At 53.8% G+C, this 22,291-nt stretch overlaps 1 protein-coding gene across 1 annotated transcript in view; it reads right to left on the bottom strand.

Annotated features, from left to right (window-relative positions):
• The window catches only part of EPHB1 (EPH receptor B1), a 424,530-nt gene that overhangs the window by 277,308 nt on the left and 124,931 nt on the right, over positions 1-22,291 (bottom strand). Inside the window, exon 2 of the mRNA XM_046003565.1 lies at positions 10,589-10,653. Coding sequence (XP_045859521.1) covers positions 10,589-10,653 — 65 coding nt within the window. The remainder of the gene's footprint in view (positions 1-10,588; positions 10,654-22,291) is intronic.

The following is a 22,291-nucleotide window of genomic DNA, read 5'->3' on the forward strand; positions in this document are numbered from 1 at the left end:
GACCATCCTGGCTTAAAGGCAGAGCTCCCCGTCCAACAGCTTTCATGTTGGCTGTCCTTTGTGACACTGGGAAATGTGTCAGGCAGGCCTGTCACCACTGGAGTGGTGAGTGGGACAGGGTCCAAGGAGATGGGGATGTGGCATGACCAGAACCCCTCTCTATTCTATCAGCAGAAGAGCACCTCCAGTGGGGCAGGGGCTGGTCCTACAGACTGCTACTGAGGCCACTGGAGAGGACAGAGCAACTCAAGGGGACCCATGCCCTCACATATCTCCCTTTACAGGAGTCCTCACTTCCTGAACATTCGCAGAGGCCCAGGGGAGGAAGCTGACCCACAGGCCCCTCCATCACGGCCTGGAGCCAGCCATCCCCAGCGGCTACCTGTGTGCTCCTTTGGATAACTGCCAGCCCTTCCTGGTCCCCCTCCAGGTCCTCCTGGACCTGCTGCTCCCTTCCTCCTAATCCACACATCACCAAGTATCTGTGCTTAAAAAAAATTCAGGGTTGCTTAAAAGGCACCCTACTCACTAACACCCAGCTCTCCCAAACCTACCCTTTCCCTTTGTAGAAAACAGGGAAACTCTGGCCTCTCCTTGCCCCTCTTCTCCAGTTTCTCAATGATGTAGGACTCTGAGATCCCTTCCTCACATGGCTTCGGGGAAAGAGGTACAAGAGTGAGCTTTGTGACTAGACAGGCCTGTGATCAGTCTTAACGACACCCCTAAACAGTCCCGTGATTCCGGAAAATTGCCAAGTCTCAAGGTTGCTCTGTAAAATGGGGAGAAACACCACCTGGCTTGCATGGCCCTGGAGAAAGTTCAGTGAGGTCATACAGGCTGTTTTCAGTGCCTGGTATACAGCTGGTGCTCAATTAAGGGTGACGAGTAGTAGCAGTGGTCCCCACTATCAGGAACAACAGCAACCCGATTATCACTAACCAGGTGCGCCCTGGGACGGTATCTGCGCAAAAGCAGTCTCTCCACAGCGGTGCAGGAAGGCTGATCTCGCGCCTCCGGGGCCTCCCTCCGCCAGCTCACCCCGCACCCCAGGCCGGTTCCATCCTTCAACGAGAGCCACTGCAGCCGCTAGTGCTACCCATGGCAAGTGGTCCTGACTGAGCCTCAGAGTTTATAAAGAAGGTCAACTCTATCTAATCCCGCCAAGCACCGCATAAATAAGATCTTATACTCTGGGACAGGGCAGAACAGGGGCTCCGAGAAGTTAAAGAACTTAAAGGAAAATGGAAACAAACCCAGGACATTAGATTCCAAATGCTGGGCTCGCTCCTTGATACTACCAGAAGTACAGGAGTCCTCCCCTTATCTGTGGGGACCTGTTCCAACACCCCCAGGACGAGGCCTGAAACTGCGAGCAGTCCCCAGCCCTATATATGTTTTTCCTGCGCATCCGTACCTAGCATAAAGGTGAATTTATCAATCAGGCACAGTAGGACATTAGCAACAAGAACTCATAATAAAAGAGAACTATTACAACAATCTACTGTCACGAAAGTTATGTGAATGTGGTGTCTCTCTCTTAAAATGCCTTTCTGCACGGCACTAAATGCTTAAATGTCTACGGGATGAGATGGAGGCAGGGAAGCGATGCAGGTACTGTGAGCTAGCGTTAGGCTGCACTGACCTTCTGACGGCCCATCAGAAGGGGGATCCTCTGCTTTGGGGCCGCAGTGGGCTCTGAGTAACTAAAACCACGGAAGTGAAACTGTGGGAAGGGCCGATTCCTATACTGGGGAACCTGGGCCCAAGTGTTCTAGTACTTAGGGCCATAAGGGGAAGGAAAGCCAAAGGCCTCATGGGAGGGCTGCTCTGTTCCCACAGAGGCCAGGTTCCTATCTCCTGAGCCACACTCAGTGCCCCACTGTTTCTGCCCACTCTGACCCTCCCTTCTTCTTCCATTTTCTTCCTACCCATCTTTGTGCACCTCTAAACTCTGCCTCGCCTTCCCTCTAAAGCTTTGTCTTACCCCATTTCTTTCCTTCTCCAAGGCAGGCTGTGTGAGGGAGCTGTGAGTTAGGCTCTCAGGGCACTGAGCCCCTTTCGCCCCACCTCAGCCCTGTCCTGGGACCTGAGTCAGGAGCCCCGTTTGCTTCCACAGCCCCGAGAGCCACTCCTGCCTTCACCCTGAGGCGATCTGTCATCAGGCCTTTGGTCCTTGGGCTCACCTATCAGTGGCAGGAGTCTTTCAGCGCTGGAACAAGGGATGTGGTGGGGAGACTGCCTTTCCGGGGAAGGTTTTAGAGAGGAGGAAAGACACCTGTCTCTCTGGGCAAATGAAGGTTAAGCCTACCTCCACAATGGGGAAGGTTCTGGTGACGCACCACAACTCCCAAAGTTCTTTAACAAGCAGCTCTGGGAAGCATGTCTCCCTTCATTTCTCTCCCTCCCGCCCTCCTATCTGATCTCCACACACGTACACAGTCATACCCCACGTGTTTCTGCAACCACTATCATAACTAGTCTTCTACTCAAGGACACTGGTCATCTGTGACATTCTATTCACCTCTGTTAGAGGCCCACACATGCCCACGAAGATCTCACACAGGAACCCCAGGAGAGAGCGATCACACCTGATGAAGCGGGGCAGAACGGCGCCCTTGCTGTTCATCTGACCCACCTGTCCTCCCCTGGGGACCCACCCAGCCCCAGCAACCACACTCTGTCCAGGGTAGCATGGGGCGCTTCAGCTCCTCTCGGACTCTCTTCCTCTCCCGAGGGCCCCACCTCCCTGGCTCCCATGCCTTTGTCTATCACTGTCTCTGTCAGGCAGGTGATTTTACACTTCCATTCCTAAAAGACGCATATTATATAAAAAAATGTTTTAAGTGCCTCGGGGTGTTTTGTTCCTCATTGCTTCATAGAAGTGACATTAATAGCCAGGAAAGCGCACTGCTGAGTGCAATTACACAGGGTGTTGGAGGTATGAAAGCTGTTTGGAGCCTGCTAATGTCTCCTAATTACAGGCCTTTTGGTAGGGAGAGAGAAAGATAAAGAGTGGGTGGGAGGCCCTGGGTGGGGAGCTCTGACTTATCTCTGAGGTCTACCTGAGGAGGCCAGGCGAGGGGAGGAGCGGAGGGAGAGAGCAGGGAGGTCAGAGGCCCACTCCCTGGGAGGCCAGGCCTCTCTCAGAGGAGAAAGCAATATCCATTCCTGGTAACAGCTCCAGAAAAGGATACCGTCCATTTCTCGCACTGTGAGAAAACCATTTATATACTGAGACTGGATTCGAGGAGCCCATAGCAACGCAACCTGGGAGTTCCTTCCGGAGCCGCTGCTGGAGCGGCCACAGTGGGCAGCGTTTCATTGGGAAAGATGGTACTGTGTGGTTGTCCGCAGGAAAGCAGCCCGAAGGAGGTTAGACATCTGCTCTGGCACTTTCTATCCATGCGCCTGGAAGCAATTTCATAGCTGATTCCGTGCCTTAGTTTCCTCATCTGTAGAATGGAGCTGTTGCGAGGATTAACATGTGTGGGGCCCACACAAGAAGCCACACCAGCCTTCGTACCAGCCAGTTTCACCAGCCAGCGCACTTCCTTTAAGACTCGGTCGGGCTTTTCTGTCACTGGCCACCGGAGAACCATGACCAATACAAGAGTGTGGCTTCCAGCAATCAGCGACCAGGCCAAAGGCCCCCAGGTCCCAGGCAGTGGTACCAGTCTGAGAAAGGATGACCGACCCCAACCACCTTTGCCCGCCTGTCCCCTGGCAAGGCCTGAAATTCAAACCCATAAAGCACCATTCACAAAATCATTTTGCCCGGGGCTAAATTTCTCTTGGACTTGCCTAATTTAGCTCAGGCTTTTCTGTCTTCATTAACATGATTGAGTCATCAAATAAAGAAAAGAGAAAATCCAGCCCTCCACAGGCTTAGTACTACAGTAACACTTCAGGAGTGTTTACAGGGCAGGGGGGTGGGGGATGTTCTATTGACTTGTTTCATCTGCGGAGAAAGGTGCCGTGCTTGGCCGACCGAGGAGAGGGACAACCTGCAGCAGCGAGGTCCGAACGCCCAGCCCAAGATCCCACAGCTGGAATGGGAGCCAGTTTATCTGATGCCAAGGCCTGGGGGCTTCAGGGCTCCTCCAGAGCTTCTCATCCATCAGACAGACAAATTTCAATTGATTTTGAGTGGCCTTGGAACGAACGGGGTGTTATTAGAGCGGATTCCTCTCCCGAGCATGCTTTCCTTATTCCCATGATAGGGGCAGCCAGCGGACGTGCCTGGACGACTGACAGACATGGAGGGAGAGGCAGCCAGGCACAGCCTGGGTCCACGGGGTCCACGGGCGGCCAACAAGGAGTGGCCATGTGGTGAAGCCCGCGTGTTCCTGCGCTCGCGGATGTGTCTCTGATGTTGGGACTTACTGAATTAGTGTGTTCAAGTGCGTGCTGTTCCCCACAGTGGCCCCCTCTGGAAGCTCTGCCACTGAGTCCAATAGCCCTCCAGTTATTTAAGATATTTTCAGAACTCGGGGCGTCTGGGTGGCTCAGTGGGTTAAGCCGCTGCCTTCGGCTCAGGTCATGATCTCAGGGTCCTGGGATGAGTCCAGCATGGGGCTCTCTGCTCAACAGGGAGCCTGCTTCCCCCTCTCTCTCTGCCTGCCTCTCTGACTACTTGTGATCTCTGTCTGTCAAATAAATAAATACAATCTTTAAAAAAAAATTATAATAAAAAAAAATTTAAAAATTAAAAAAAAAAAAGATATTTTCAGAACTCTAGGACCTGCCTACTGCCTACGACAGGGGCAGGAAATGAAATCAAGTCATTTAACTTCACACACACACACACACAAATATACAACCACACACAGACACATATACGCAGATGACCGTATATCCACACATATACATACACATCCACACAAGCACACACACACACGTATACACACACACACACACGTACATGTAAATGCATGTATATGCACACGCACACATAGAGACAGACACACATACACAGGCACATACAGACGCATATATGCAGGGGCACACACGGCCAGCGAGCTCATCCTGAAGGTTCATTGGGCATGGCTGTGGACTCCTCTTTCCCTCCTTTTTCCATCCAATTCCACTTCCCATGATAAAGATTTGCCAAAATTAAAAGAGTGAACAGTTTATGTCTCGGGCCATGAAGGTAGTTCCCCAGGGCAGTGCGGATGGAGTTGGAGTCTATACGCCCATGGAATGGCCTTTGAAGATAACTCTGATAGGTGTTTCCACTCCCGCTGCATGTCCCGCAGACAGAGGCCACCCGCCACCCGGGTGCACAGGGCCAGCAAGCCCTGGCAAAACTTGGAAAGTAAAAGAACTCTGGGGCTGGACTCCCAATAAGCAGGCAGAATAAGCCTCCCTATCAGAGCACCAGGGCTTGCTTTTCTAACCTACCCCCCACCCCAGCATCTGAGCGCAACTGGCCCTTTCTGGTAAATGTCCTGGTCTCCTTCATCATCACCTCAGGAGAGCTGGCACCGTTTCCATCACCAAGCAAGCTCTCTAAAAAGATACTGACCAGGGCGCCTGGGTGTCTCAGTGGGTTAAGCACCTGCCTTTGGCTCAGGTCATGATCTCAGGGTCTTGCTCCCTGCTCAGCAGGAAGACCGCTTCTCCCTTTTCCTCTGCCTGCCTCTCCCCCTGCCTGTGCTCTCTCTTTCTCTCTGACAAATAAGTAAATAAAATCCTTAAAAATAAGTAAGCAGATACCGACAATTAATTGGGTGTTGAGAGGCCTACAACAAACATTTTCTTAGGCTACAACAAACCTAAATTGAACATCTTCTAAGTTCAGGACCCTGGGTTGGTGATGCAAGAAGCATCCAGAATGCTCCTCATTATCAGGCCAATGTACATTTATTGGAGCCTGTCCCCTGGAGCCTACTCCTTGCTGAGCCGGTGCTGGGCACCGGGAGTACAGAGATAAAGCTGCTCTACCCTCTAGCCCATGGGGAAGACCACATGTCAGCATCTGGTTGGTTCACAGAGTGATGGACAGTATGTCAGAAGTCAGCACCAAGTCCTCTGGGCTTTGAGAGGACACCTTACTGGGCCCTGGTGGAGAGGAGCATCCAGGAGGGCTCCCTGAGGGGATGAGAACAGAGCTGAAAGCAATGCAGGGAAGGAGGGGGGAAGAAAAAGGGTAGGGAGGGTCAGGCAGCATGAAGAAATGGCAGCAGAAGGCTGGGAGGGGACCATGCAGCCATAAAGACCACTACTCACTGAGTGTTCACCGGGGGGCCTCCCTGAACTCCCCCACTGCCCAGAGGCCCTGAACAGCGAAGGTCATGGAACCTTCTGGAAGCAAGGGTATGGGAGAAATAAATGAAGCCAATCCGAGGGAGGGGTCACCGAGTGTCACTGGTGGGAGTCCCCAGGATACCCTTTGCTGGGAGCTGAGTTCCTCCCTGGCATTTGTGACTTTATAAACGTTACTTTCTCCTTCTGCTCACCAGGAGGCCTCCAATTCAGGTTAAACCGAAAGGCCTTGAATTAAAGGTGCAATTAGATCAGAAAGCAACATTTTGCATTTGGGCACAAATACTTTCTGTTTCTGACACGGAATATTATGATCCACTTTCCAGCAATATAACTGAGAACAATTTGTGGGCTCTGTGTGGGTGGGCAGTCCAATTCCTTCCCACAGCTGGCAGTTCTCAAACACAGCAGTGAAGACACCCAGCGAGCCCCATAAAAGGAAGGGTCCCCTGGGAAGCCCACCTCCCAGGCCATGCACTGTGCACAGAGTTCACTGTAATGCCAGATGGTCCTCCTGGCAGAATGATGCTTCTTCGGGTCAGGGTCAATTCAGTTCCCTGGGGATGCCCAGGCTACCAGAACAGTAACAGCCTACCCTTCTCCATCTTAAGCCTGCAGGAACAGTCTCCTGGCTGCACACAGGCTCTGAGGCCTCTGCCCCCTTTTAGGGGTAGGGGTAGGGGGTGTCACCACCCCAGTGGGTCCTGGAAGATGTGGGTCACTCATCCAGCCTCCTGGCTTTTCAAATGCCTGAACTTGGCCCCTCTCTCTGGATCTCTTGACCACCCAGAAGTACTCTGCATCTCTTCAATCCAAGCCTTGACTCAAGTCCACAGTCTGGTGTCCTTCTCCAGGCTCATGAGACCTCCATCTGGGCCCCTGCACTTTGTCACAGCGGTCAGTCCCCTCCTGGGGATGCCATGATGTAAGACTCTACCCGCCTCTGACCGATGTCTTCAGCTCCTTACTCCTCCAGGCCCACCGTTCTTGCGCCCCCACACCTCAGGATGATCCCACCAGCACACTTCCTCCTGTACAGTCAGCGGCTGATGGGGGCCTGCCGATCGGGCGTCACAAAGACATGCCCTGCAGCCGCAGCCTGGCCGCAATCTTAAACACACCTGCTTCTCTCCAGCCCTCCGACGGCAGCGGTTCATTCAAACCTGCCCTGCTCTCCTAAATGCTGCTGCCCAAGACCCCTCGCCCCACCCTCACTGTCTGAACCCGGCCTCCAACGTCACTGAGAAGATAGATCGTTGGAAGAATTTTCTGTTTTACGGCTTCAGTCACCAAACCTGAGCAGTTGCACCTCTGTGCAGGCCCCTTATCTCTGTCCTGCCATTTCCACAGAAAAGGAGTCCCTTTCCCTGAAAGGCCAACGTGCCCACAGGACCATTCCTTCCACCCCCGTGTTTGGTCCTCCTTCCCCTTCACAAAGTGCTGCGTCACCTCTCCCCACCCCCAGACACTCCCTGGGAGAGAGCAGGCATGCCCCGGGCTCCCCTCCCGTCAGGGTGAGCTGCCTGCCTTCTGATTTCACTGCCCACAAGTCAAGCGCTGGCAGAGCTGGGTTGTGGGGGCCCTGCAGACTCCACGGGTCCCATGCTGAGCACAGCCTCTTTCCTGCACAAGCTTTCTGCTCCTCTTGTGTCCTCCAACTCTGAGACTGGTACCATGATCTACCCACTTGTCCAGGTCAGAAGCTATACACAAGTAGCCAAGTCAGGTGGTGAACCAGGTATCTGTCTCCAATGGCGAACAGAGCGGCAGAATCTCAGCTAACCTCAGAGGTTACGGGACAACCAACAGGTAACAGAAATGTGGGGTAGACATCAATCCACACTAACATATAAAGATGCAAAATTTGCAACTGTGCACAGCGCTACTGGGGAAAGCTCCCTGGACCCCGGTAGAGCTGGGATGGGGACCAAGCGTGGTTGGGGATGCTGCAAAGGTGTTCCTCCGGATGGGCCTGGAGATGACAAAGAAGAATCACTCCGGTGTTTGGCCTTTACAACCTGGTGAAATGGAGCCCACATGTTTCGTGGGAGACGAAGAGGGGGCTGAATTCTGCTCAGGCCAAGCTTCGACTGACCTGCCTGTGGGCATCCAGTACAAGATGGGCTAGGGACACATGCTTGGGAGCCATGCAGTGTTCAGGGAATTGGGAGCAACCCTCTACGAAGAGGACAGAGAGAGGTGGAGAGGTTTGAGATGGAAGCATAGTCCTTGGTCCTCCCCCTTGACCCAACTGAGGGCCAGGCTGACAGTCCCACAACTCTCTAGAAACCAGCCAGGCTCTGAAGCTGCTCGGGACACACAGAGAAGAACTACCTGGCTGTATGTTCTCGAGAGAAAAGCCTGGGGAATGGTGGCTGAACCGGGCTGCTAACCAGTGGGAGGGCAAAAACAGAGCGGCTCAGCCAACCGCTGTCTCTAAAGGCACCACTTGACTTTGAGTGTTTTCCTAAAGGACAATCTTCCTTGGGAAAGGAGAGCCGACGTTTAAAGAAGACAGGTGGTGTGTACAAAAATCGAGGGCTAAATTAACCATAAATCATGTCAATGCCTTGTGAAAACACAGGCCTTCAAACAATAATGTAATTTGTAAAAGAGTGGCAAGTTCTTAATATCCAGCAGCCTGAAGAACTGGCTTTGCATAGTCCCTCCTAGAAGTGGGAAAGACCCCGGAGTAGCCCACAGTGCTCCCAACAGAACTGGGACTTGGGCACTGTGGGCAGGATTGGCCCCTGCTCTGGGCCCAGCTTGGAAACCGCCAACCCATCTAATCCTTGTCTTCCTGCCCTAAGACAGGATGCTTACTCCTGGTGGTTGGGGGGGATTCCATAAGTGTTTGGCCTGTTGGGGGGGACAGTGGGAGCCGGGGAGTATGCACAGCCTGCTGGGACCCTAGTGGCCCATTGATAACTGTCCCTACAGCACAGGTGCATGACAGGCCTGGTTGTGCCTTGTTGTGATGTATGCCACAGGGTGTAGACAGGCTCTGGGCTAGAGGCCACCAAAGGCATGGGCCTTTTGGGAGGAGGCATGGGCTGCCCTACCCCAGCTGACTTGGCTCCCTCTTTGGGATGAAGAGTCCACTCACTGCCCTGCCCTCTCCCTTGGTGATTAAACCCTGCAGCGAGCCAGTTACTCCGGCCAGGCTTCTGAACATTATCTCCCTTCCTCTGTCTCCTGCTCCGTCCCCCTGCCGTCTGTCCATGGCCAAATGCTGCCAGTGCTTCTGCTTTGCTTTGCTCTAATGGTCCTCTAAGTATCCTGTTTTCATCCCACTCTTCTGACCCACGCAGGACAGCTGGAAGAGGCTCTTAAATGCTTTCTCTCAACTGGTCCCTGACATCCTATTAGCAAGTGTGGCCGTGTTATTTTCCTGCCCGGGATCTGTCCATTACCTGCAGGACAGAATGGACACAGCAGCCTCAGCATGGCAGGCACAGTCCTCTACCACCATGCCCCATTCCAACCCACACCCCAGCCCCACCTCGGCACTGTCCCTACCCTGCCACATTCCAGAAACACAGATTCCCCTCTCTCATGTCTTTTCATGACCCTATCCCTCCATTCGACTACGGCTCCTACTTGGAGTATCTTTGCAGATTTCCCATTCATCACCCATCAACCCCCTACACGTTCTGTAAACCACAATGGACATGTAACTTCTCTGCAAAGCCTCATGGGTCCCTCCTAAGTTCCTCACTCCCAGCTCTGGGCCATACTTGCCTGCTGATCTCTCCACTGTCACAGAGAAAAGATGTACTTTAGCCTATCCATGAACATGGTAACCCTACACCCATGGGAGGCCATGAGGTCCCCAGAGCTGGTCCATTCTTATAGCTAACAGGGCCTGGCCAGGCACATGAACACTGAACAAGTGAATCGAGAGCAACTCTCTAAGGCAAGCTCCAGGTGAAAGGAAGCCTCAGCCCTTCTGACCTCCAGCTCTTCCTTATGCCCTTACGTCTTGGCAACCCTGTGGACATCACGAATTTCTGATCTGCGCCAGCACCACCGGCTTGAGTGCCTAGCTCTTGGCAGCCACTGCCCCTGTCCCCACACAGGTACAGTCCTCATCGCCTGGGGGCCAACTCCTTGAGGAACTGTGTCAGGAGACAGCCTGTAGCACCACACTGGGGAGCAGCTCAGGTCTGAGACCTCTAATGCAGATGGGTGGGGGACATAGCTGTTCACACCTCTATCCCAATCCCCCTCCGAAGGTCCAGCTCTAGCCAGACTCTGCTCCCCCAGCCATCCTACAGGCCCAGGACTACACAGCAGGATTGAAGGATGGATTGATGACACTCACCCCTGACGCAGGATTGGCCGTCCAGCCCAGCTCTGCAGTAGCTGTCCTGGTGTCCATTAAAGTTTCTGTGGGTCAAAAGAGAAAATCTGGTGAGTCGGGAGGATTGCTAGAGAATGGCCCTTATGATAACAAGGTTACTTATGACTACAAATGTCAGTGTTAGGAGCCTTGGGCCCCTTTGTGAAGTCTGAGGCTCAGAGAGGGGAAGAGGTTATCAGGATGCCACAGTTCAGACCTCAGGGGTCCTGATGTTGCATCCATTGTTCTCTCCCTGGAAGCCTGGAAGTCTGAAAGCTGCCTGCACAGGATGAAGCCACCTGCCCAGAAACTTCGCCCCCAGACATGGCATCTTCCCAGGGTCCTCTTCAAGAGGCTCTTCCATGGCCATGTCAATCCAGTAACCAAATTTAATTTATTCCTTGACCTTCCGGGGCCACGTCTTTCTGCCCTCTTCCTCCCCACTGGGCTTGCTCTCCAGCCTCACCTGTCTGCCCGCACTTCTCCCCCTCCTTGTCCCCTGCTCCATTTCAGGCATCCATGCTGACACCCATGGGTGGTGTCCCACGAACTCCCCTGGCCCCAGCCACTCAGCCTCCCTGCGGGTGGCTCCCTTTGCCCCTGGGCCCAGATCCATGCCACCCCTTCCCCCAGGACTCAGCCGGGGCTCACACAAATGCACCTCCCAGGTCCCTGTGGCCTGCTTCCTGGTTACTGATCCCTCTGTCCATTCAGGGAAAGAGCACCTTGACTCAGCTGTGAGCTCCAGGGAGCTGTGACAGTAGCTACAGTTCATACACCAAGATCTCCAGGCACATGGTGACCACAGACTTGTTCTTTGGGAGAACAGTTTTCTGGCAGAGAGCAATAAAGCGTCCTGAGCACAAGACACCTCTTTCTTTTTTCTTTTTTTTCTCTTCAGTCTCTTACTGACTGCTGTCAGCCTCCACCTCTCTATGGAAACTCTTCCCCAAAAGCTGACCATGAGCTCCTGATCAGCAAAGCCAAAACCCTCTTTGGGTTTTTTATTCCCCCAGCAGTTTTATTGAGGTGGAAATGATGCACAGGAAACTGCACATGGTTAAGTCATACAACTGGATACATTCTGACATATATTTATACATGAAGCTGTCACCAGCCTCAAGATAATAAATATATCCGTCATTCCCAGAGGTGTCCTTGTCCCTTTGTAAACCCTCCTTTCCTCCTGCCCCTGCCCCCCCCCCCCACTGTCCCTAGGCAATAATTGGCCTTCTGTCACTATAGATTGATTAACTGGGATTTTGTAGAATTTAATATAAATAGAGCATATATTATATTTCATCTGGCTTTTCTCACTTAGCATAATTTTAAGATTGATCTCGTTGTGGGCGCCTGGGTGGCTCATCACACTCTTGCCTTTGTTCGATTCAGGTCATGGTCTCAGGGTCCTGGGACTGAGCCCCGCATCAGACTCTCTGCTCAGCGGAAGTCTGCTGGAGATTCTCTCTCCCTCTTCCTCTCCCCCAGTCTCTCCCTGTGCTCATGCACGCTCTCTCTAAGTCATTAAGTCTTCTTTTAACAAAAGATCAATCAGGGATGCCTGCGTGGCTTAGCGGTTAAGCATCTGCCTTCGGCTCAGGTCATGATCCCAGAGTCCTGGGATCAAGCCCTGTGTGGGGCTCACTGCTCCCCATGCCTGTGCTCATGCTCTCTCTCTCTGACAAATAAATAAAATATTTAAAATAACTGATCATGCTGCATGCATCAGCAGTTCATTCTGTTTTATTGCTGAGTAGCGCTCCACCGCGAGGACACACTGCAGCTTGTCTCCCCGTGCACCTGCTGCCCCCAGTCTGGGGGCATTCACGAGAGTGCATGAACATTCCAGTTCCTCCATGTCCTCACAGACTTGGGGGGCTCAGTCACTTCTCACCTGGGCCATCTTCACAGGTGCGTGCTTGTAGCTCATTGTGGTTTTTCCTTCCCTTATTGTTGAGTGATGTTACACATCTTTTCACATGCTTCCTCGCCATCTGCATGTCCTATTTGGTGCAGTATGTTCAAGATTTTGCAAGTTTCAAATTTCTTATTAAAGAGTTTGGAGAGCTCTTTGTGCATTCTGGATGCCAGTCCTTTATCAGTTATGTGCTTTGCAAATACTTTCTCCCTCTTTGCAGCTTGTCTTTTCTTTCCTTTTTTAACAGTGTGTTTTTAAAAGCAGAAATTTTAAATGCTTTGGAGGTCCACTTTATCAACTTTTTCTTTCACGGTCTGGTGTCATACTGAGAAATCTTTGCCTAATCCAAGGTCCCAAAGGTCCTACCTAGGTCCATGATCTAGTTTGAGTTTCTTCTCAAACTAGGTGCAAATCAACAGTACAATTGTTTTTGTCACATGGATATCCAGTTGTTCCAGACGGGCACCTTTTTAAATTCACCCAATGGTGCTGTTTAGGCTGGGACCTCCCAGGGCGTGTATCAAAGGAACTGCCCAGCTGCACAGGTGTTCAACAAAGAGGAGGCGGAAACATCCATACATACATCATTTCGGCCTTTCCCTCCTCTATATATTTCCGTTTTCTCCTCAACCCCCCTATTCTGTGTTCACAGCTTCAGGCAGGAGAAGGGAGACATGAACGCAGAAAGCAGTCACAAAATTGTGGGCCCCTTGGGAAACAGAAGGACTCCTGTGCAAACCAGAGGTTTGAGAAGAAAGCCACCCTATGGGCAGGGCAGACGGAATGAAAATCGCAGCGATGGATGAGGAGCTGTGTCGAGAAAACAGGTTCGCTATGCTCTCGTGTCCTAGTGCCCCACCCCAGAGAAGGGATCGTGGGAGCCTGTCGAGGTGACAGGGCCTTGCACCTTGAGTGTGCCAGCATGGGAGGTCGCAGCGAGCGACCCCACCAGGTTGACATGGCTTGGACGGAGCAGAGGGAGCCTCAGGTCCCATCAGGGCTAACAAAAGGGACCAGAACCACTCAGAGATGATGTGCATGAACTGTAAGCAAGGGTCAGATGGGGTGTGGGGTGTCTTAATGGGTGCCAGTGTGGACAGGAGTTAAGAGGACCAATGAGGCAGCTTCCTCCACAAGTTGGTACTACACAGCCCGCCTATACCCTTGGTGACACTTCTGTCACCCCAGGGGGAATAGGGTAGGCTCTAAAAAGCAAATTGAGGGGAGTAAAGGAAATACAGCAAGCTGTATTTTCTTGCCCATTCGAGTCTGGGTTTGGGTTAAGGGCCCTACCCGCGCGTATCTGAAGGAAGGCGAGCACTGGAACAGACTCCGCCAGTTTGTTTTCTCCTCTGATTCTTCTGACAGCTGGGGAGGCCGGGCCCTTCCTGGAGCAACCCTCCCTCTTCCCCTCATCTCCACTCCACAGCACTAATAATGATCATAATGACACACCGCATTTACATAACACGCTTCTCAGAAGACACTCCATGAGGCTCTGCAGAAATTCATCTCCATGATTAAAATGCCTCCACCAGGTGGCCTGGGAGCAGGAGCCAGTGAACCCATCTGACAGAGCTGGGGACCTGGGCACAGAAAGGTGCGGTGCTTTCTGCGAGGTCACACAGCCTCTCGCACCGAGGCCATAGCTCCCCAGATTGCCGCCCACCAGGCACATACGGAATTTCAGGGGCTCTACTGGAGCCCTGGAGTCAGGATGGGGGGCTTTGCTCATAAAGCAAAAACCCCTCAGAATAATGCATCAACCCACTTTGACCTCGGGACCAAGCCGAAGCAGATGAGACAGAGGAAGCAGGCAGCAAGGGAAATGGAGCCCAGAATCAAAAATAAGAATTAGCCTTCGTTTCTAAACCTTCCAAGGACTAATGCGTCCTGTTAACCCCATTAATATAATCTAAGACTTCATTATATTCCCAGTCACCTACTCCAGGGCTATAATTGAAACTGTTTCTAAATAATGTTTCCCATCCACCCTGCTGGACAGAAGTTGCAGCAAGAGGGATCCATTTCTCGGCATCCTGCCCGTTGTGGAGACAGAAGACCACAAAACCATAAACCATCCACTCGATATGATTAAGGACAGTTTCTTTGCTGGCACAGAGAGCTCCTGATTATGGCATTACATTCTGGTGGGGGCTGAATAAAAGTGATTTGAGGAGGTTTACATCTCCCTGGAGAGGAAAAGAGCGCTCGTTTGCATTTATAAAGCATACTGAGAGCTCCGGCAGAAAGTTACGAAGCACAATTAAATATTCACCGTCACTTTTTTTTTTTAATTAATTAATTTATTTTTATTTGCTTATTTACAGCATAACAGTGTTCATTGTTTTTGCACCACACCCAGTGCTCCATGCAGTGCGTGCCCTCCCTATTACCCACCACCTGGTTCCTCAACCTCCCACCCCCCGCCCCTTCATAACCCTCTGGTTGTTTTTCAGAGTCCACAGTCTCTCATGGTTCATCTCCCCTTCCAGTTTCCCTCACCATCACTTCTGCTCTCCAACAGCGGCCTGGGGACGGACCAGCTGGAGGTGCATGTGTTGCTGTCAGATCTGATGCCTACCGGGGATGCAGCTCTGGAACGTCCGCCCACAGCCTGGCCTCTGCCCTCTGGGAGCGAGTCCTCACTGCCCACGGGAGGGACGACTGCTGGGAAGGGCATGCACACCAGGGGAGAGAGGGCGCTGCTGGGGGCAGCCTGGGTCCAGGTCCCACTTCCACCACTCTCTTTCTCTGTGCCCCATTCTCTCCCTCCATCTCCCTGCACCGCCCCCCCCCCCATCCCTCCCTCCCTTTCTTCCTCAACTGTGCGTCCTGGAGAGTCAGCTAACACACAGCACGTGGGGGGCGGAGGAGGGGGTGAGGAAGCAGGCAGATATGTTGTTGTTGTTGTTGTTGTTGTTGTTACTATGATTAAGGACAGTGGTTAAGGACACTCAACCACTCCGAGCTTCAATTTCCTTAGCTAGGCAAAAACCCTAACGGTGCTATCTGTAAGACACCCGGAAGATATCTGTAAGACTCAACAGTACTAAATATCTAATAATATCTCATCTACCTTCTTCCTTGCCTTGTTGTAAAGACCAAAGAGTAACACGCTGAGGATACAGCAGCCAGTCAGAGGGGTGGGTGCCCTGGAAACATTCAGTCTAGTCTTGGGAGGGACAAGAAGCAAAGTCACACGGGGCATCCTATTCTGGACGAGCCCATGAGAAGGAGACAGAAATCCAAGGGAACGGATGGGGTTCCTCCATGTGGGGAATGAGTGGGCCCATCCCGACAGGGAGGATGGGAGGTGCAGGCCACGTGGAGGCAAAGGGAGACGTTGTGCTCTCCAGGATGGTGGTGAGCAGTGGGGAGGGGGGAAGGATGGAGAACTCCACCTGGTTCTTGGGACAGAGATCTCAGAGCAACTCCCCAGAGCAACAAGGGCAGTGGCAGAAACAGGCTGATGGGAATGAAGTGGGAGCCATCTACCCCCAAACATATGAGAGGGTGAGGAAAACCCGAGCAAGAGCGGAGGGGAGGCCATGAGGGGAGCCAGGAGGGGCCCTCTGGGGAGCGCTAGCTAGGCTGGCAAGAACGTGAGGACCCAGGCACAAGAAAAGCCTGGCAGAGAGACTCCATGCTCCCAGGGAACAATTTCTTTGCAGTGGCTTTGATATGGAAACCCTCTGGGTGCCCCCTCCTACTCTGGGGCCTGGTGCCTGGAGGTCTGGGTGGGGGGCTGGGTCAGAGACCTCTGTGTGGAGGAAGAGGCAGCCACCGCCTGGCCCTCTCTGTCTGGGTGGGCACCTTGGGATGTAGTGACATTTGGGAAGAATTAGATACCCATCATGGTGAGAGAGAGATAAATAAACCCTCTCCTTACAGCCCTGCCATTCTTACTGGAGAGACATTAATCAGATATTTGGCTGAAAATATGTACAACATCCTTCCATGGTGGTAACCATATAAGACAACATATACAGATGGAATCGGGCCTTCTCGGAGCAGGGCCCCGTGTGTGTTGGATAAGGCGGGACCGTGGACCTGCGGAGCACGGAAGAACCAGCAACAGCCATGCAGTCGTTGCCGCGTGCCGCCCTCTGGGGCCCCTGAAACTCGGGCAGCCCAGAAGCCACACCGGGTGCCCCCGCAAGAAGCAAGCTGTGGTTATGTACGTGCAAGTTACTGAGGGAATCCTCGCTGCAGCCCAGCTCCCTCCCAGAGCCTTCACAAGGGCTTAGGATGGTTGGAAGAGGTCTGAAACAGGATGGTATCAAGTGGCTCTGGGATCCATTCAGTGAAGGCTGTCTGAGCAATTCCTGAGAGCAGAGTGAGCTCCGCGCAGGCATCAGAGACGGAACAGAGGGTAGACACACATCCCACCCCTCAGGGAGCTTGCAGGCAAGCAGGGGAACAGAAATTAACCAAATCACCATGCAGATAAATCTGCATTTATAGCCTCAGTGAATGTCAGGAGAGGGGAATCCCAGAGACAGTTGTGAGCACGGAATAAAATGACAGGGGTCCTGGAGGCTGGCGCTCAGTGGGCACTCCCTCCTTCCTTCCCAGCCCCCCGATCACCACCCCTACACCTACACACACACCACACACACACACACACATGAACACACGCACCTGCCCTAAGACAGAGTTCTCCCCCACGCCCACATCTAGACTGTGCTGGGGGCCAGAATGTGCTGGGCACAACTGACCACAGCGAGGCCCTCTGCCTTTCCAGGGATGCCAGTGCCGCCCTCGAGACCTGGACTCAGCGGGGCAGCCTGAGCATCACCTGGAAACCACACACTCCAGCCACCACCCAGCTCCCGTGCGGCCTCCTACCCCTGCCCTGCCCAATCATCACAGCAGCTTGCCCGAAGAAAACTCAGCCCAGCCTCCCTGCCTGACCTTCTTCAAGGCTGTGTCCTGTCTCCGTGGACCGCACTGAATGATGCCCGCCTGGCTTCCCTCTGAACTCTCAGCCCTTGAGACAGAGTCCCAGAACCAAAAGCTTCTAATCTCAACTTCTCACCCCACGCATACTTCCTGCTGCCAGTACAGGACAGCCACTCTGTGGTCTCGTCCCTACCCCTCTGGAAACAACCTCAAGCTGCCTTCTTGGACCAGGGGAGAGAGAGGTTTTGCCACCTCTGGGTTTGGGATGAACTGGTTGAATGTGAACTGTTGAGGGCACCCACCAGTCTCACGGCCCCAGTTCTAGCAGACCCGGCTTGCGCCCAGCCCAGCTACAAAAGGCTAAAGCAAGAGAATATCCCAAGGAAGCCTTGCACATCCCATCCCATGTGCCCAGTCCACCTAATTCTGTCTATGCCACATCTCCTCTCATGCACACTGCCCCCGCCCTCCCTGTCTTTCTGCCGCCCTTCCCTGGAGCCCAGGACAGAAGCCTCAGAGGCACTGAGCTGTGATTCCCTGTTCCCTCTTAGTCTCTTCACAGCACCTGCCATGCCCCAGGGACTCCCTCTCTGCAGGGCCTTCTGCAGCTGAGAATTTGTTTCCATTCTCGACAATCTATCTGTGGTCCACACGCGGGGACCACACAGATGTCTCTGCAGAAGCCCCCATCTCAACCGTCTGCGGCCCATGCAAATGCTTCAAAAGCGATATGGCCCCACCAAGCAAAACGTTCAGCCAACTCTGGAGTCCTGGGTTCCAGTCCCAGCGCCACAGCAGACACGCCAAGCAAGTCCCGTGTGAGCCCCAGAGCCTGATCTCCACCAGCAGAGGCCTCCCTGCCCGCATCCGCGAGCCACCCAGAACCACGCCTGGAGAGATGCTCTGCCTGGTCTTAACTACACGCATCGGGCTAACACTCATTTACCTTCTTGGCCAAGTGTGAACTGTTGGGTAAGAGAAGCTAGTATTAGAGAAGTCTCCACTGATGCTTGCGTCGAAGTGGCCGGCGAGGAAGAGAAACAAGCCCGACTGAACAGATGAACCACTCCAGCCCATCTGCTGACTGACGGACTGACTGAGTCAGAACAGGCATCTTAATGATAAATACAAACTGTGAAATCTGCTCTTTCAAGGAGAGCACAGATCAGTGCAGTAGCCGCCCCCCTTCTCTGTCTGTTTCTTTTATTTTCCAAAGAGCAATTAATTACTGTAAACAGAAGGAAGCCACAGCGTGGATCGGTCACCGCACAGCAACGTGCCTCAAGGAGTTGGGACAGCTCCCCATCTGCATCGGCCAACACAGGTACAGCCTGAGAACATGCACAAGGCCCAGGGCCCTGGTTTGGCTTTGCCTCCCTCTGAGGGCTCTGCCAGGGGGCACAGGGCAGCTGACTGGAGCACGGGGACAGAACATGGGCTGTTCGGCTAGGGAGCTGGAATGGGCTGGAGGTAAGCCTCGGAAGGGCCGCCGTCTCTGCCCAGTCTGGCCTCAGACTTGGGAAACCACTCAAAACCACCTCTGTCCTCCCGGGCCTCAGCGGGTCACTTCTGGCTCCTGGTTCTTAAAGTGGTCTCTAAGAAACCCAGCAAGACAGCAAAGGGCCATTCTCTCAGGAGATGTGCTATCTTCCTAAGGCGGCCACAAAGCACCACAACCTGGGAGCTTGAAACGACAGACACATATGGTCTCAGCTCTGCCAGCTACAAGCCCAACATCAGAGTGTAAGCCGAGCCATGCTCCCTCTGCTACCCAGAGGGGAGAATCCTTCCGGCGTCTGGTGGTTCGGCGGCAGCCTTTGGCACTCCGGGGCCTACAGGTGCATCATTGCAATCTCTGCTTTCAAAGCACCTGTCATTGTCCCAGTGTGTCCGTCTTCACGTGGCTATCTTGCAAGGACACCCGTCAAGTTCGATTAGGGGCCCATCCCACTTCAGTACGACTTCCTCTTAAGTATCTATACCCACAGTGACCCTATTTCCAAGTAAGTTCACATTGTGAGATGCTGGGGGTTAGGACTTCAACACAACTTTTTTTTTTTTTTTTTTTTTTTTTTTTTTTTTGGCGGGGGTGAGGCGAGGGGATGAATCAGTCCATAGCACAAAGGTAAGATACCAGGGAATCAAGCTGTAAGGTTTTCTCCAACAAATACTCAGGGCTCGTGCTGGGAGCTTGCCAAATAGAGATGCAGATAAGGCTGGGGCCTCCTTCAAACACACCTTTCCAGGAGTTAAGGCACAGTGTCCATTTGCTCCTCCAGATCTGGCCACCCTTCTCCTCCCTGTTCCATCCCAGAAGGCAGACCTTCATAGACAGTACCCACTGGGCCCCTCACCACAGGAGCCCAGAGGGCTGGGGACACAGAGGTCAGGGTACATCCCTGGCCCCTCCCTGTGGAGCTGGCAGCGGCTGGTGGCCCTCTCTGCCAGCAGGGCCCCTCCCTTGCCCTTAGGCCACAGGTGGGAGGATGCCCCACCCCTGCTGCTCCCTAAGTGTCTCTGGCCATGCTTGCTGCCTTGCTCAACCCGCCAAACCCTCATGACCAGTCGCTTCATTCATCTCCCCTCAGCCGCTTCTTGGGGCTGCCAGGTGCTCCCACCAGGCCCCCGATGAGCCTCAGGGCTTACAAGGTGGGCAGTCCTGCACCTCCTATACTTCTTGGCCATGTCCTGCGGCACGGCACACAGGAGCTGACTGTCTATAGAGACCTGGTCACACCGGACTTGGATCACACATGTCTGGGGGTACGTCCTGGCCCCACGGCTCTTAGCTGCCTGAACTTGAGCGAGTCACTCAGAGCCCTGCGGCTCCCGCCCAGCCAGCCCCCAAATGAGGATACAAGTGCCCACGTCTTGTACGAGGCGTTCGTGGGGAGCCAGCAAGATACTATTCACCAAGCCCTTGCTGCAGCCTCCGATGAGCGGGAGTAGGTCCTCAAACCGCAGCTGCGGTTAGGTTCCATGTTTGGTCCTGGTGTGGGGTGCAGCGTCCTCAGCTTTGCCCAGCGGGAAAGGGCCCGTCACCAGTATCCCACCATAAGGCCCCTCTGAAGGACGGGCTTTGGCTCCACCCGGCCCTGGCAGCCTCAGCTGGTGGAGAAGCCACACTTCAACCTCCAGCCACCCTCCGGTCCCACCACAGACAGGCCACTGGCTGCAGGCTCCTTCTCCCACACCCTGTGTATGGAGGGACCTGGGGTGTGGCCACAGCCTCTGTAAGAGCTCGCTACATGCTTCTCCCACGGGCTCCCGCTGAGGACCAGCCGGACTCTGTGTGGCCCTGTCCCGTCTGAAGCAATGGGCAAGGCCAAGGAGAAGGAGCCCAAACAGCTGAGTGGCTCCCCTTCACCTCACCCCCAGACCCAAACTGAGGCCCAGAAAGCAGCGCTGGGCTTTTCTGGGTGCCCTGGAGCTCAAGCAGAACACGAGCTGGCATGGAAGGGACTCGTCACTGGCTCATGGGCCACAACCCAAACCCAGCGCTCCCAGTATTACCCTCGTCTGCACCCTGCTCCCCTCCCCATGATGGCGCTATGCAGTGGGTTCCTCTCCCATCTACTGTCTCATGTCCCCTGTGGGGAGGCCACCAAGAACTTAGGATGTGAGTCTCTCGTTGCATCCACATCCTTGGGAGAGGGTCAGCAAGCAGACCCTCCACTACCCATGGAGGTCTCTCAAGGGGGCGAGGTTGGGGGTAGTTCCTCGGAACCAAGGCAGGATGACAGCAGTGTCTGTCCCGCGACCCCCCCAGACAAGATGCTGCCAGTCTTCCCAATGTCTGAGGCTGCTGGGCTCATTCTTGACACTGGGAGGGTTTCAGCAGTATCCTTGTCTAACTCTGTGCTGGGCCCTGACCATGGGAGACTGTTCTCATGAGGAGCTGGCACCCAGGACCCTGCATGGACCCCCACACCACCCCTACACAGCCACACCCATTCTGTGTGCTCCCCACCTTGGCCTCCCCACCCGGGGCACAACTTCCGGTCTCCACGTGACTCAGTGACAGGCAGGGGACTTGGGCGTGCAAGAACTGAGCCATTCTCCAACAAGGGAGAGGCCACGCACAGGTGAGACTAACACAGGAACAAGGAAAGGGGGAGACTAAAAGCCTTCCGGCTGAGGTACAAAAATCCCACCAACACTCCTGGTCTTTGTTTTGCCAGATTCCTTCTTCCGCCTTCTTTGCCTTTGATCTGCATCTGATCTCCATTCCCCATCCTGATGACTGCATTCCCTCATCCTTTAAGATGGCCCGACGCCCTCTCAGATCCACGTGCGCCCTCCGCTGCCTGAGAATATGCCACAGGCAGAGAACCAGAGGAAAACTGGGAGTCGCCAGCCCTGGCCAGGGATCTCCAGATCTCTCTGGTTCAAACATCTGTAGGCACCAGGAACACGGACCAGGTCACGTGAGCAGGCAGAAGCAAAGCAGGCTTCTGAGGCTGCCTCTGGCCGAGGCCTGACTGCGGGCTGCTCCATCCGCTCCTGGACCAACAGGCATCCCGTGGAGGGGGGGGGTGTGGGGGGGTGTTTAACCAGACCTACTGCTGAGCTGGTTCTCGGACCCTCCCCTCCTCCTGACTCCGATCCCTCCCTGACAACAACATGGGACACACTCTTCTGCCTAGTCCGGCAGCAAAGAGAGAGAGACACACACACACAGACACACACAGCAGGCACAGGGAGAGAAAGGGGAACAAGACCGGGATGCGGCCGTCCAAGGACATCACTGAAAGCAGCTCCCACCACTGACAGTAAAGGCCCGGACGGGAGTCCAAGGCCGCTCAGTGCTTTACCTATCTGCACTTGTGTGAGGAGAGTCAAGGAACGGTGAAAACCGAGGG

This window comes from Meles meles, chromosome 4 (assembly GCF_922984935.1).
Source record: "Meles meles chromosome 4, mMelMel3.1 paternal haplotype, whole genome shotgun sequence".
NCBI classification, from domain to species: domain Eukaryota; kingdom Metazoa; phylum Chordata; class Mammalia; order Carnivora; family Mustelidae; genus Meles; species Meles meles.